The 15282-nt window shown below is 40.3% G+C and overlaps 1 protein-coding gene across 50 annotated transcripts in view; it reads right to left on the reverse strand.

The window, feature by feature from the left end:
- The window catches only part of TTLL5 (tubulin tyrosine ligase like 5), a 296508-nt gene that overhangs the window by 244580 nt on the left and 36646 nt on the right, over positions 1–15282 (reverse strand). For all 50 annotated transcript variants that reach the window (XR_010122049.1, XM_063644172.1, XM_055288714.2 and 47 more), the window contains 3 exons: positions 13074–13156; positions 5242–5311; positions 4623–4707 (listed from right to left, as the gene is read on the reverse strand). Coding sequence is in view for 49 of the 50 variants with exons in the window: in XM_063644172.1 (XP_063500242.1) it covers positions 4623–4707; positions 5242–5311; positions 13074–13156 (238 nt within the window). In the remaining variant the exon portion in view is untranslated. The remainder of the gene's footprint in view (positions 1–4622; positions 4708–5241; positions 5312–13073; positions 13157–15282) is intronic.

The following is a 15282-nucleotide window of genomic DNA, read 5'->3' on the forward strand; positions in this document are numbered from 1 at the left end:
ACAAACACTCACTACAAACGTACAAAGAAAAGAGAAGGCCAGCCTCGAGGAGCCCCTCGCTGTGGCACATGAGTTATCCATCAACAGGTGTAGGCATTTTGAGCCAGGGAGGCCTGGACGATGAAGAGACAGTACCTCAGGCAGCCTTGCCAGGAGCCACTGGGTTTCATCCTGGCCTGACCCAGAAAAATCTTATGGAAGAGAACAAGAGGCCCAAGAGCTCTCTGATCTGCTGTCAACCAGCTGCAGCCGGGAGACTGCCAAAGCGCTGCAGTGACTAGGCAGCGCCCTACAGAGCCGTCTGGGAGGGGATTACCAGGCTGATCCCTTGTCTTTAGAGCCAGAAATGACTCAAACTTCACAAACAGCAAGGGCCTGCCAGGGAGGGTGACAATGAGCACTGGAAAGCGTTTTCTCCCCCTTGTTGGTGTCTCTTCCCCCTACTTGCTGCTGTGGCAGATTCTGGATAGTGTGCAGCCTGTGAGGTAATCTGAATTCCTTGGCAACCAGCAAGTACCTGAATTCTTTCAAAACCACAGGAATCCAGCAGAGAAAAGGTAAATATCCCTGCGGAGCCAGTGTTAATTAGCAAGGAAGGCTACTGAAGAAGGAACTGGGGGTGGGGAGAAAGGGAAAGGCAGTACAAATGTTTTGGGGTCTTTTCTGAATTTCCACTGAATAATATGGCTGAGGCAGAAAAAAGGCTGTTCCAACCGGGACCTTCCCAGAATCCTCTCTTCCCACCTCCGCCACATGGGTGGAACTCAGCTCCCTGGATGGGTACTCGCATGCCCCCCAAGTTGCTAGAGCTGCCTATCTTTGGGTCTCTGGCAACATATTTGGTTTTTAACTCCATTTTGTTTTAATTTTTTTTCAACTTTTCATTTTTCCTGTTTCAGTGAAAATCTGGCTATTAGCTTCATCTCAGAAAGGGCTCTGTCAACTCATCTAAACCCAATACTGGATCCACCTAAAGCTGTAAAATCCAGGACAAAATCTTTTTGGATTCCACCCCTGACAGGAAAAAGAATCTGCACCATTTTGGTAGAGCATAGCACCCCTCTGTGGAAACTGAGTGTCCCCTGGTGGTGCAAAACAGCAACACGCAAGTAAAATTCAAAAGCACAGGGGACCTCTGAAGGCTACTGTGAGAATCACAAAAAGCTGCACCCAAATACCAGGGGGACAATTGTAACACTTCTTCAATACTATACCCACACATAAGAAAACAGTGAGAGCTCTCCCACTTCTTACGTTAATAAAACAATAAGGACAACTGAAAACACTCATCTATACAGAAACCAGGGTTTTCGCAAATTTAATTTTGTGTAAAAAATTTTACACAAAATAACTTATATCACAAAACTGTCTTGTGAAATGAACTTAATCTTTCTGTCGCCTAGCATTAATTTGAGGTCCAAAACAGAAGTGATAGGGTGTAAGGGAATTCATTTCTAAAGAAGGAAATGAATTGTATTTGCCTCCTGTTCCGTCTCTTTAGGAAAGATTATGGTTTTTCTTGTTGAGCCTCAACATAACCCAATAATCTCATCCCAAACTGATAATCTTCAGTTATGTCTACATAAAATACATGTAGCCCAAGATAACTAAAAGCTGCAGATCTGGAGATGCTACAGACTATCGACGTAGTTGAACAGACTCTGAGGGTTACAACAAAGCAAGTGAATGTCAAGATATATAATGAGTGAAGACACAAGAACTTAGGCACATTGAAATTACTGCACGGAACAACGTGCCCTCGCAGGACTACTGCAAATAGCGCATCATATTGCCATGCATCATGCTTTTGTAAAGCTTTGATAAAGCTTTTATATTCACCTACACTTTCAGGTAAACCTAACCAAAGTCCTGAAAATTCATGTGGCTTTCTGGTTCTACTTGGTCTGAGTTTTTTAAAAGCTGTTTTTCTAATTATTCTGAGAAAAAAAATCCAGTGTGTGTGTGTGTGTGTGTGTGTGTGTAAATTTTTTTGTTTCTGCTGGAAGCAAAAGGGTTATACTTAATTCAGTAGATTCTGACTTCCAACACACAACCAGTAGCCAAACACTTGCATATTTGTAGTAAATTCTATAATAAACATTGGTACTATTGTTCTCATGTTGTGCTCTGAACCAGAAAGGTCTTAAAATTATGCCAAATTTTACCCATAGAGAGGGTTGTTAATATTGTAGGTGAAAATATCTTTGGAATATTAAGCAAAACATGTTGGTATGATGTCCTTGAGAAACAGTGAAGCACAACCTCCTTCTCTTTCTGTATTCCCAAAGTCCAATTTTTGGCAGGACATAATCAGTTTCTAAAACTTGACACAGGAGAGAAGTTAAGGTGAGGATGAACAGAGGAAGGAGAATGATGAAACTCATAACACAAAAGAGAGAAAGCTCTGAAGTCTCAAATTATAAAGCTGAAAATCCTCAGCACCTTGCATATCTGAGAAGTCAGGAGTGTATTTTACCATCATTTTGTTCTAAATAATATAGGGAATGGGCTTTTTTTTTTTTTTTTAATGAGATGGGGGTCTCGCAATGTTGACCAAGCTGGTCTTGAACTCCTGGCCTCAGGCAATCCTCCCATCTCAGCCTCCCAAAGTGCTACAATTACAGGTGTGAGCCACCACGCCTGGCCAGGAATAGGCTTTTATACCTAATTTTGTATAGTGATACTTCAAAGCGTGAGAGCACATGTGTCTACAAACATTATCGACAATTTCTTTTGTATAAAAACCTGATTAGAGCTAGTAGTCAGCTCATGTTCAGATGCCTAGTCCAGCCCTTTATCTAATAACTGCGAGATGTTTCAGTTCTTCCCTTTCTCAATTTTCAAGGAACAAGAGGCCAGAACTAGGGAGTTTTGGTAGTCTCCAATGTTCCCAGGGCTCAAACTCAAAATCTCAGTTAAGAATATAAATGCTGTCACTGCCACCTAGAGGCGAACGGAACATAGAGCTCCACCAGTGAGAAGGTTTGGTTAGTCTGCTCTCACTGATTTCAAGTCATAGGATACATTTAAAAAAACTAAGTCTCTAAAATCATTAAAAGACCATTCTAAAATAATAGTTGTCAGAGTACAATAACATTTGTCAAAACACCTGTACATAAATAGGTAGCCTTCTTTTATCCATGGTATTTCCCATCTTCCAATTGCATTTTCTAAAATACAGAAACATACACAGACCAGGCTTTTTTAGCTTGTCGTGACCACTCACAGATGCAAATCACCTCCTAAACTGCTATGCTTTATAACAAGCTTGTCCAACCTGAGGACCACAGGCTGCATACAGCCCAGGACAACTTTGAATGTGGCCCAACACAAATTTATAAGCTTTCTTAAAATATTATGAGTTTTTTGCAATTTTTTTTAAGCTCATCAGCTATTGTTAGTGTATTTTATGTGTGGCCCAAGGCAATTCTTCTTCCAATGTGGCCCAGGGAAGCCAAAAGATTGGACACCCCTGCTCTATATCAAAGGCACTACGCATAAAAAGAACTTCAGGGCAAACTAGTTGGCTAATACAAAAATTTAGTTTTGTTGGGGGGAAGAACATGGCATAGTAGTTACATATTTTAAACAATTTAAAGGGTTTATGAAAACAATTACCTGTAAAATTCTGTGGCTATAGGAAACAAAACTTCAAAATATAACAACTTGAACTTAATCTCGTAAGTCACATTACCTTAAAACTTAGAAAGCATCTCAACAGGCCAGGTGTGGTGGCCCATACCTGTAATCCCAGTACTTTGGGAGGCTGGGGCAGGCGGATCACGAGGTCAGGAGATCGAGACCATCCTGGCTAACACGGTGAAACCTCGTCTCTACTAAAAATACAAAAAATTAGCCAGGCATGGTGGGGGGCACCTGTAGTCCCAGCTACTCAGGAGGCTGAGGCAGGAGAATGGTGTGAACCCAGGAGGCGGAGCTTGCAGTGAGCCGAGATCACGCCATCTCAAAAACAAACAAACAAAAAGCACCTTAACAAAAAGAGAATAATGTATGTACAACCACTGTAAAGTAACTTGCATGTTAAGGAAGAAAAAAAAACCTCAATTAATACCTTCTAAATACGAGAGGGCATGAAATTGTCTGAGGCCTGAGCTCTAGAGTCAGATCCATGAGGTCAAATTCCCATTCCACTTCTCCCACCTCTAGATCTGTTTCCTCAACTGCAAAAATGCATCAACTGAAAGGTTGTTGCGAGGATGAAAATAAATGCCTGGCATATAATATGAAAATAAAGGTAGGATTTTATTTTTCTTTCTACATCTATCCTGAAGAACAACGGCAAATTATCTTAATATCCTAGGAGCTTCATAACAATTGTCACTGCAGGAAAATACCATATGATCCTGGATCAGTGCTGGGGAAGATGTTTACGCACCTTATGTGTGGACATGCAGTGAGACTACAGACAAATAAGCCTAATTTCTGAAGTTCTTTTTAGGCATAGTGGCTTTGATGTTATAGAGCACAGCAGTTGAGGAGGTGGATTGCATCTGTAAGCAGTAATGACAAGTGAAAATAGCATGATCTGATTTAATAAACTTGTTAATGGGTCCACTCTTAATACACCCACCCAACCCCTTCACCCCCAAACAGCTTCTTACCTAGCCAATCCTTCTTCATAGAGATAGATGACAAGAGGATCATAGGAAGTCACGAGCACATAGAGGCGCACGTCAAACTTGAAATCTAAAAAAAAAAGTTTGTATTTACAAAAAAACTAAGTTCATTTGTTTCCTGTTACAGAATAAACAACGAAACCAAGAAACATGAAAGAAAGAACATTCCTCCTCTCCAGATGAAACATACACTGCTCACACACCTTGACTTTGGAGGATAACTAATAATTATACTACATAATTGTACCATACACATATTATGTATATAGTACATAATAAAAACAGTATAATGTATATATACATTAATATAACTGTAATGTATATAAAATGCATATGTGTACATCATTTTCATATATATTAATTACTGTACAATTTTCATACATATATTACTATATAACCTATAAAGCACTTTCTCTTATATTGTCTCATTTCACCTTCAAATAAATCCCATGAGATAGGTAAGGAACCTGCTGCCTTTCTGGAGCCACACATGTCAAGACTTTCACAACAGTATAATAAAGACTTACTAGAGAAGGCTATGAAAAGCTTAAAAAGTTTAGCAAAAATCTGGCCCAATTTGGTCAAGGGCCTAATCACAACTCACCATCTATGAGCAGGGGGTTGTTAATGTAACGGGAGACCAGAATGTTCTCTTCCAGGGAAATCTGGTTTGGCTATTGAGTAAAGAGAAAGAATGAAAGAATAGAAATACACAGGAATCCTAATTTACAATAAGGGAGCAAAGTTCTTAACCTTTAAAGAAATGGTAAGGTGGAAAACTAAAATTCTGGTTAAAGTTTCCTCCAAGGTACCCATATATTCAGTTGGCCATATACTATCACTTCTATAACACTATAGGCATCCAATTACGATGCAGGAAAAATAAATTTACACAGTACCTCTCACATAATAAATAATAAATAAATAAATAAGCCTAATAGCCTTAAAGATGATATACATGATATTAAATAGTTACATGCCAAGAAAATATAAGCCACTTTAAAAATAAATGAAAACTTGCTTTCTCCCTAAAGTATAATGGAAATTTAAAAATACTACTACTATTCTTAAATGAAGGCTTTCATTAACATGTTTAGAGAATTTACAGATCCATAATAGATCCTAGCATTTCCTCTGTAAAATGAGATAGGTGTTTAATTGATTCACTTAAGGGTATTTGCTAAGCAACTGTATGCAAAGAGTGAATTTAAGATCTTTAAAAGATTTCTTCAATGAAAAACAGTTGTTTATACAATAAATAGAAAAGTACTGTGAACACTGCATATGGCACTGGGGATACCATGATGAATATAACACATATAATCTCTGCCTGGCAGATTTAAGATTCAGTAAATCCCTATCCCTGAAAAGTTTAATATTTAGGTAGAGGAACAGCAAAATACAGAATTTAAAAGAACACAAAGCAGCATTTCTATAAATACAAGATGTCAGGTTACAAAGTTAAAGTGCAGACCAATCAGGTGGGACCAGTCAGGGAAGACTTGTCCCAGAAGAGTAGATGCAGAAATGAGTGGTGAAGGCTGGGAAGCACACAGTGGAGAAGAAAGGAGCCCATCATGGGAAGATGGCATGCACCAAGCCCAGTAGAAAGCAGGGTGGGCTGATTCACAGACCTGGGGCTAAAAGACTGAACTGGGAAATTATGAAAGACATGGTTAAACAATGAGGAGGGAGGTACCCCACTGGCAAAGGGATTTGAACTCGTGGCAAAGGGAGTTTATATTTAGCATGGTGGGAAGCAGGAAATTATTGTGGATTCTAGATTAAGGAAACAGCAAGATTAAAATATCTGAGAGAAAAAAAAAAAACCTTCACGTGTGATTAGATGAAGCTGGAAGTCACCACAATCCATGTAGGACAAAAGGGCTCCAAAAGGGAAGTGGTAGTGATAATAATTAGGTTGATAATAGCTACAGTAAAGGCAACAGAAATAACCATCAACATTTGCAGAAACGAAATTTAACAGATGTACTAAACACGTGGATGTGCCAAGTGCTGTTCTAAGTCTGTTCACAGGATTATTTCATTTAATCCTCACCCAACCCCATGAGGCAGGTATATCACCATCCACATTTTATAGATTAAAAAAGAATCAGAGTGGGTTAGGGACCTGCTCAAAGTCACGGAGCTAATAAGCAATAGAGCAGCAACGGAATCCAGGGAGTCTTCCTCACAGGCTTCGCTTTTAGGCATTATTCTTACCTCTTCCCAATATTCTGCTCTCAAATTTAATTGTCCCCCAAATTCAAAAGTTTGTCTTTATAATAATGCATTTCCTACCCTCAATACTACTGTTTTTCATATGATAATTTTGTGACCTATAACATTATACACAACCACTATGAGCAGCTCTGAAGTCAGAATGAGATTCCTCTCTCATTTCCCACTGCTGCTATCTCAAAGTCAGAACACAGCTTTCACAACCCATCTCTACGCATCATAGGAACACAATGACATCATTACTGATTCATCCCTAATGAACTTCATCATCCATACCATTTCCTGACTCCCTTACATTTCTTGATCAGCTTCTTATAAGTATTATCTCCATTTTGAATCTGCTCAATGAGAACTGATGCAATCACTGTACAGCTGCAGGCTATGTTGTAAACGTAAAATCAAACAATCGCAGCTCTCTTCCTACTGAGTAGAACCTATAGGCTATAATAAATATCTACTCACCCAATTTTTCTCCACAGCAGAGAATATGCTGATAGTGGTCATCATTCCGTGACACATCTAATGCCCATGCCCATTTCCTCTCCTCCCTTGCTCACCATACACATTTATCTTTTGAGTTACACATAACATAAACCCTTACAATATTTAGGTAACTTTACTATGTGTTCTATTGTCTTTATCCCTCACTTCTAACTGCATTGGGAATTAAACTGTAGACTCCCAGAAGAAAAGAAAGGTTTGGGTATAGTTTCTTTGCACAGCGTTACAGACTGAAGAGCAACTAAGAAAAACTTTTTGATATCTTCAAGCCTGTTTCCTTTCATCAATCCCCAGTTAACTCATTTCAAATTATTCCAATTTAAAGCTCAAACTGCCTCCCAAAGAATGCTAAAGTAGGAATCTGAATTGTTGGGAAAGTTGGAAACACATCTTTCTTTTCTAAGACAGCATCTCATTTCTTCGCCCAGGCTGGAGTCCAATGGTGTGATTTTAGCTCACTGCAACCTCCACTTCCCAGGTTCAAGCAACTGTCCTGCCTCAGCCTCCCCAGTAGCTGGGATTACAGACAAGTGCCACCATACCCAGCTAATTTTTGTATTTTTAGTAGAGACGGGGTTTCACCATGTTGGCCAGGCTGGTCTCAAACTCCTGGCCTCAAGTGATATGACCACCTCGGCCTCCCAAAGTGCTGGGATTACAGACATGAGCCACTGCGCCTGGCTGGAAATGTATCTTTCTAAACAGACCTTAAAGTTAAAGCTCAGGGTATCTGTTAAGTCATTGTAAAGGAGAATGGTATAGTGGTTAAGAGTGTCTATGCTGGAATCATCTGGACCTGAGTTACAACTTTGACTCTACCACTTACTAAGGAAATAATAACTACCTCATAGGGTTCATATATGGATTAAGTGAGAATATGTTTAGAAAGGACAGTGGTAGGCTCAATAAACATTAGTTATTATTACTGCAAATTTAACAGAATATATGTGGTTCTAATTACAAAGTACCACAGCTCAACAGCATTCATCACTACCTGCTGCATGCCATTCTACTCAGAGTACTGAGTGGTACTATTATGAAAATTAGGAGATACATAATAATTACGAGAATTTCTCAAAAGCTTTTAAGGAGTGACAACACAGTAGGCACTCCTGAAATACTTGTTGAGCAATGAGAAAAACAAAGAGAACCTAAAATAAAAAACATATAAACAAACAGAAACAAGAGAGTACAGAATTACATTCACAAATATAGGAGGGACTAGAGTGACCTAACACTCTCCTAACATGTGAAAGTCTCAGAGAATGTATCAATACTGTATTTCCCATGGATCATGTGTGAGACAAGAATGACTAAACTTGACTTCCATAATCAAATTCATACCTTAATCAGAAAACACCCATTCTTTCCTCTCCTTGATTTGAATATACTAAATTGGGAAAATAGGGCATTTAGTCATGGTTACTGAAGGAGTAGAGCAAACACAGCTTTGTTCCTTTATGCTGTCATTTCTAAAGAGCACATCCTTATGAGACCACGTTAGCCAACCGAGATGCTTCCATCTGTGGTCCACACTTCTCTTTTCAGTGTTACATAAAAGTGATGTTTTTGCTATCCTTTATCTCATTCTCGTAATGGTAAAAGTTGCTATTTGCAGAGAGTTTCCAAAAGGTTATGACTACTATAGGGAAGTTTTAGTAAGTGGCTCACTCACTCCAGTGGGAAGAGAGGGGAAGATATTTTCATTTGGCCCTCACACCAACTCCATCCCCACTGCCTAAATCCCTCACTCACTCACATTAGTTCTGCTCCCAGACCCTCCGCCTCAGCATTCCCTCTCCTCACCCTCCTGCTTAAATCTAAAAGGAAAGCAGGCAGCAGCCTTGGAAAGAGTTACTTCATCCAGTTGGCTAATGGGTCACATATTCCATGGGAAAGGATCCAGGCATGGAAAAGAGGGGATGGTTATGCCTTTTGTGTAAGGGGAGGGAAGAGTATTAACAACATGGTTTGCAGGTCTGGGTAAAAGGTGGTAAAATTCCAGTTTTGGGGTAAAACAGGAGTATTTTCCCATTATGTCCGCATGTTGCCAGCTCCCCTCATGCCTCCTGGCACCTTCCCAGGCTTCTGTCTGGCACTTCCACTAAATACCTAAAAGAATCAGACTCATTCCAAAGCTTCACAAAGAGGGAGGGGGAAGGCAAAAGGTCCTGCCAAGTACTTTGATCTATGCAGGGGGTCTCAAGGGATTCAGCCTAGGGAGAGGTGGGAGGGAGAAAAAGAATCTTACATAGCCTGCCAAACACATTCTCTAAAGACATGTCACCCCGTTGAGATTCGGCATCCAGGGAAGAGTTAGGGCGCAGGGTTCTCGGCTCCACCAAGGAAAGTTTAACTTTTCTATCCTTTATGATGCTAGCTTTAAAATAACAAATCACTAGGGCAAAAGAGCATTCCAAAAGAAAAAAGTCCCAGATGAGCTGGGAATAGATCCTATTCTTTTTGACTCATATCTAAGAAAATAAAAAGCAAACTTGTACCACAGCTGACTTTCAATAGCAATTCCATTTGGCAGCTAAAACCTAAACCCAAACTAGTGCCATCTATGAGATTCAAACAACACTGGAGCTCCTGGCACAGAGCTGAAGGAAAAGCTGTTGGAGAGGGGCCTTCAACACCAAGGTCAGAGCAGAGACAAGAGGAGACAGAGCCAAGGCATATGACCATGGCCTTATGTCACAGGAGACTCAGGGTAAAAGGCCTCCAGAGTGGCCTAGGCCAGGTAACAGAAGTTGCAGCCAATGCCTGGGGCTGTAGCAGTTGCTCTATCAAAACCAGATCCTATATTTCTTTGGCATGAAGGGTCTGGCCATCATTGTTTATGGTACTGTTTTGAGTCCAGACTGAATTTAAGGACTTTCCAACATGAAAGATCCCTCAGAAAGTTAGTTTCTACACATATGGCAAACAGCTCAATGTGAAAAGACAAGTGGGGAATTTAAGATAGGGTTCTGGTCCCACATACAACATATCCACCTACCCCTGCCCTTCCAGAGTTCCAGTGGAAGGACAGAAAGAATATTTTCAAAAGAATGAAATGATATCAAAGCTAGGAAAAAGTAAAAGCCAGAAAAGTCCAAAAGAGATAAGAGTGATCTTCCCAAGGAGGCACTTGCAAATTTCCAAGCTTGTAGTCAACAAACATGAAGATCAGGGATCAGCCAAGGAATCAGAATCAGATAATTAACAAACAGCATTTGGAACAGTGAGGCCAGGAGACGTGTGGGTGCAGAAATCTGACAGAGAAGAGTAGAACTTGAGGCTACCTTATCCCCAGTATACACAAAAAGGAAAAGAAAGGTAGCTCTGCCCAAGAGGGAAATCACCAAAATCTTCCTCTACATTCACAATATGGCCCACTCTATTTTGGCAAGGTGGAAGGGGAGTGCTTCTCACCATGTCCACCTAAAGTAAAGCCTGAGAGTCAACATGTTTTGCCCTTACACAAAATTCAGTCAGCTTCTTCCAGGGAGAAGATATTAGGAAAAGAGTCCTACACAACCACAGTAGAAACCCAGACCAGCTGCCAGTTTCATTCAGTCTAGTCTTTTGTTCATAAATATGGCCCAACACATAAGGATCATCAAAACTGAGAAAATCCAATAGCAGGGGAAAAGACAATCCCAATAAAATTCAAGGACAGAAGAGAACTTTACAAAAATTTCCATTGGTATCCTCAGAAGGACAGGCAGGCAAACTGCATCCATTATGCAACAAAAGGTTGTTATTTGTAAATAAAAATAAAGCAAATCAGAATATGAGTTTCTGGAAATCAACCTATGATACCCAATATAAAAATACAGTAGATGAATAAATAATAAAATGGATAAACCTCAACCTGTGATCTAGAAGATGGGAAAAGAATTAAAAATGAGAGAAAAGTTAACATGAAGGAAAGATCCAGAATGCCTCAAAAAAGAGTTCTAAAAGCGGAGACAAATAAGAAAATAACTTTCCTTAAAGAAAAACACCAGTTTCCAGACTGAAAGTGCCTGCCAAATGTCCAGGAGGAAGAATAAAAAACAGGTCCAGGCCTAAATCCTGGTTAAATTTCAGAATCCCAAAGTCTGTCAGCAGCAGCAGCAAATTCATATGGGTGGGTCTGCAGCAACTCACTTATTGCCTCCTTGCAGGAAAGAATTTGTCTGAGGGGCATAAGGCAGAGTGAGAGATCAAGGCAAGTTTTAGAGCAGGAGTGAACATTTATTGAAAAGTTTTAGAGCACAAATGAAAGGAAGTAAAGTACACGTGGGAGAAGGCCAAGCAGACAACTTGAGAGATCCCAGTGCCTGTTTGACCTTAGACTTGGGGTTTCATATGTTGGCATGCTTCCGGGGTTTTGCATCTCTCCTCCCTTGATTTTTCCATGGGGTAAGCTGTCTGCATGTGCAGTAGCCTGCCAGCACTTGAGAGGGGCCTCATGCACAGTGTGTTGGCTGCAGCTGTGCACGTGCTCATTTGAAGTGTTTTTGCCTTACCAGTCGAGTGTTCCTAGAGGAAGGTCATATACCAGTTAAACTCCATCATTTTGCTTCTTAGTGCACATGCTTGAGCCTACTCGCCCAACTCCTGAGATCTTACTGGGAAATGGCTGATCAGCAGCTTCAGGTGTTTTCTATTTGTTGGGAGCCTGCCTTTCCCTGGCATCTGCTGCTACCAATTAATATTTTAGAGAGACCAGTTTAACAACCGCCTGACCATCACCTGATGATCACCTGACACTCCTTGGTGGTAGCGGGGGCCCTCTCACGCCCGGCTCATGTCTGCCTAGCTACCTCTCCTAACATTTCTCTCTTCAGGAGTCCAAGAGTTTGTTTCCACTGAGTTTAAATGTTTTACTCAACTTATAGATAAAATAAAGAAACTGAATCATAGTTATTGAAGAGACTCTGTTATTAATGTTTAAAACATACACATAAAAACTAATCAAACAAATGTGCAAGGGAGGATGGGACATGATGTAAATGCAATAAATGCCAAACTGGGAATAAACAAATACAATGTAATGTCAATGAAAGAAATATAAATCAACTAAAGTTACTAACTACTATTATAAGTCTAGGGAGTGAGACCAGTAGGGATTTTATTTACCATGTATATGTATTCAATTTAAGACAACTTTTAATGAGAATTTTGCAAAGAATCAAGATATTGCTGGCTTTTGAAAAAAGAAGAGGAGAAATGAGAGGAAGAAGGGCAGAAAGAGGAAAGGAAAGAGGAAGGAAGGAGGAGAAAGGAGAAGCAGCAGCAGTAGCGAGGATGCCATACCAAATTAAGGCTCACTTGTTTGATAACCTTGAGAACAGAACTCACAGTTCTGCTCACAACAGATGCTAAACACATACGCTATCAATTAATACTTGGTGTGTAGGAATTAACATCACCATATGCTAAAAGCAGAAAAGGTACCTCTTTTCTGCTGACACAACAGGTTGCCCTCCCCCAAAATCTGATCGAGTGTCTTTTTAGCCATGGAGTAACTGCTGGTGCAGAAGATTCCTGCCAGTAAGGCAAACAAATCAAGTCATACCTACCCTTAACTCACTTCTGAATGCAGATTTAAGAAGAGCACACCTGCTCTTAATGAAATGGAACTATATTAGTAACCAATACAAAGGGTGAAGGAGGAAAGAACAAGTGAGGAAAGAGGTTTGCCATCTGCTGCATACTTACATTGTTGATCAGGTAGACGCCTCGCCCCCTAGAAGATGCCACTGGTTTTACTATCCAAGGTCCCCGGTCCTTCGAATATGAATCTGCTCAAAATATTGGGAGATAAAAAACAGAGGAAACAAAGAAAAAGAATGAACTTGAGTTTATTATATCAACTTTCAACAAGGGTTATCTACTCAGGGAACCCAAAAATCTTACGAATTTCTAAGTGTTGGGCAGTAACTAAAATTACCTATATTTTTGGACTTGCCTTAAAAATAAAAATAGAGCGAGGGAAGGAGGGAGGAGAAAAGAGGACAGCAAAATCACTCCCATAGTAATTTCTTCCACCATTTCCCCTCTTTCTTTTCTTTTTTTTATTTTTTTAAGGCAGGGTCTTGCTCTGTTGACCAGGCTGGAGCGCAGTGGTGCTTCCATAGCTTATTGCAGCCTCAACCTCTGGGGCTCAAACAGTCCTCCCACCTCAACCTCCTGAATTGATGGGACTACAGGCATGGGCCACCATGCCCAGCTAATTGTTTTTAACTTTTTGTAGAGACAGGGTTTCTCTATGTTGCCCAGGCTGGTCTTGAACTCCTGGCCTCAAGCAATCCTCCCACCTCAGCCTCCCAAAGCGCCAGAATTACAGGCATAAGCCACCATGCCCGGCCTCCCCTCTTTCTTGAATGAAAAGATGAAAACAAAATAAGGCAAGTATCTGGATGTTAGTCTATTACTGTCACAAAGAATCATCATGAATCTTTGAAATGCTTACGTCTGTTAACTAAAGGACCTCAGGCAAACAGTGTCAATGTAAGCCAACATCTAGATCTTATAATACAGCTACTTGCCTTAAATATTTCCTTGAGCTTATAAAAAAAAAAAAATTCACTGTAAATCAAGCAATGTACCACTGGAGAGGAAGGACAATCATTTACAAGTGATTAAAAGGTGCCATTTGTCCTGTTCCTTTCCCAGGTTCAGCTTTACACTTTAAATCCCTTTGGATCATGAAAAGAGAAAGCAGACAACTGACACTAAGCTTCCCAGAGGCTTGCAAGTGGTCTGAGGAAAAGCAGCTCTGTCTTCCACTTAGGGAGTGTCAGAAGTCAGGGGAGAGAAGCAGGCTACAGCTCTCAGTGCTGCTGATTCTCACATCCCGGACTGGAGAGAGAGCACTGGTCCCAACTGTGCCTCTTCCACTTTTGATGAAATACGTCAGGTGGCAGCAGTCAGTACTGTTTCAAAGCAGAGATGGGATGAAAGGTAAAAATTGAGAGAATTTTTTTGTTTTCGCTATTTTTCTTCAATGAAGGAAGAGAGAACGGGAAGGAATAGTGTGGGGAAATAAATCAAGCAAATGCAAATGTTTCTGAGCAGATCTCACAAAGACTTCCTTTTTCCAAATTGCCTAGGTTGCTGTGCGCCAAGACATCAGTCCCAGTTTATCTAGAATACAACAGCATAAACCTAAGAAAGTTCCCTATGGTTTCTGTTCCTCTGGTTGGACCTATTAAGAGGCAAGTCCTTTTCTAGGGCTCCAGTATCAGAACAAGACTTTCAGATACTGGAGTCCTGAAGTTTTGCACACTTCCCTCCACCCTGCATTTGGGCCTATACCAGGCAGGCCTTCAGAAGGAGCTCTCTAGGCTCAGCTCCTTTTCCCAGATGACTTGCCAGCAACTACTTGTCTCCTTTTCTTTCCTCTCCCTCTGACATGAGCCAGTCTCTTCAAGGCCTCCCACACAAACTTGACTTTGTCAATGCCACAAACCATTTCAGCAGGAGGAAAGAAAGAGATCTTTTGTCCACTCTCCCCCATCCTCCCCTGCCTTTTCCCTTGATGCAGAATTAACAGAATTAGAAAAAATTTAATGTGCCGCACAGAATTTAAAACTCTGTGAGCAATTCTACTTCTAGAAGTATATCCTCTAGTTCTACTCACACATGTGTAAAATATTACACATATAAGATTTTCAATGCTGTGTTATAACAGCAAAATATTAATTAAATATACTACAATGCATCTATATGAAGGGTCGGCAAACTATTTTTGTAAAAAGCCAGAGAATAAATATTTTAGGCTTTGCAGGCCATGCAGTTTCTGTGGCAGTTACCTAACTCTGCAACTGTAGCTTGAAAGTAGCCATAAACAATATGTAAGCAAAGGGGTGTGGCTGTTTACATAAAATTTTATGTATGAACACTGAATTTCATATGATTTCTACAT

Source organism: Symphalangus syndactylus, chromosome 8, assembly GCF_028878055.3.
Source record: "Symphalangus syndactylus isolate Jambi chromosome 8, NHGRI_mSymSyn1-v2.1_pri, whole genome shotgun sequence".
Lineage (NCBI taxonomy): Eukaryota > Metazoa > Chordata > Mammalia > Primates > Hylobatidae > Symphalangus > Symphalangus syndactylus.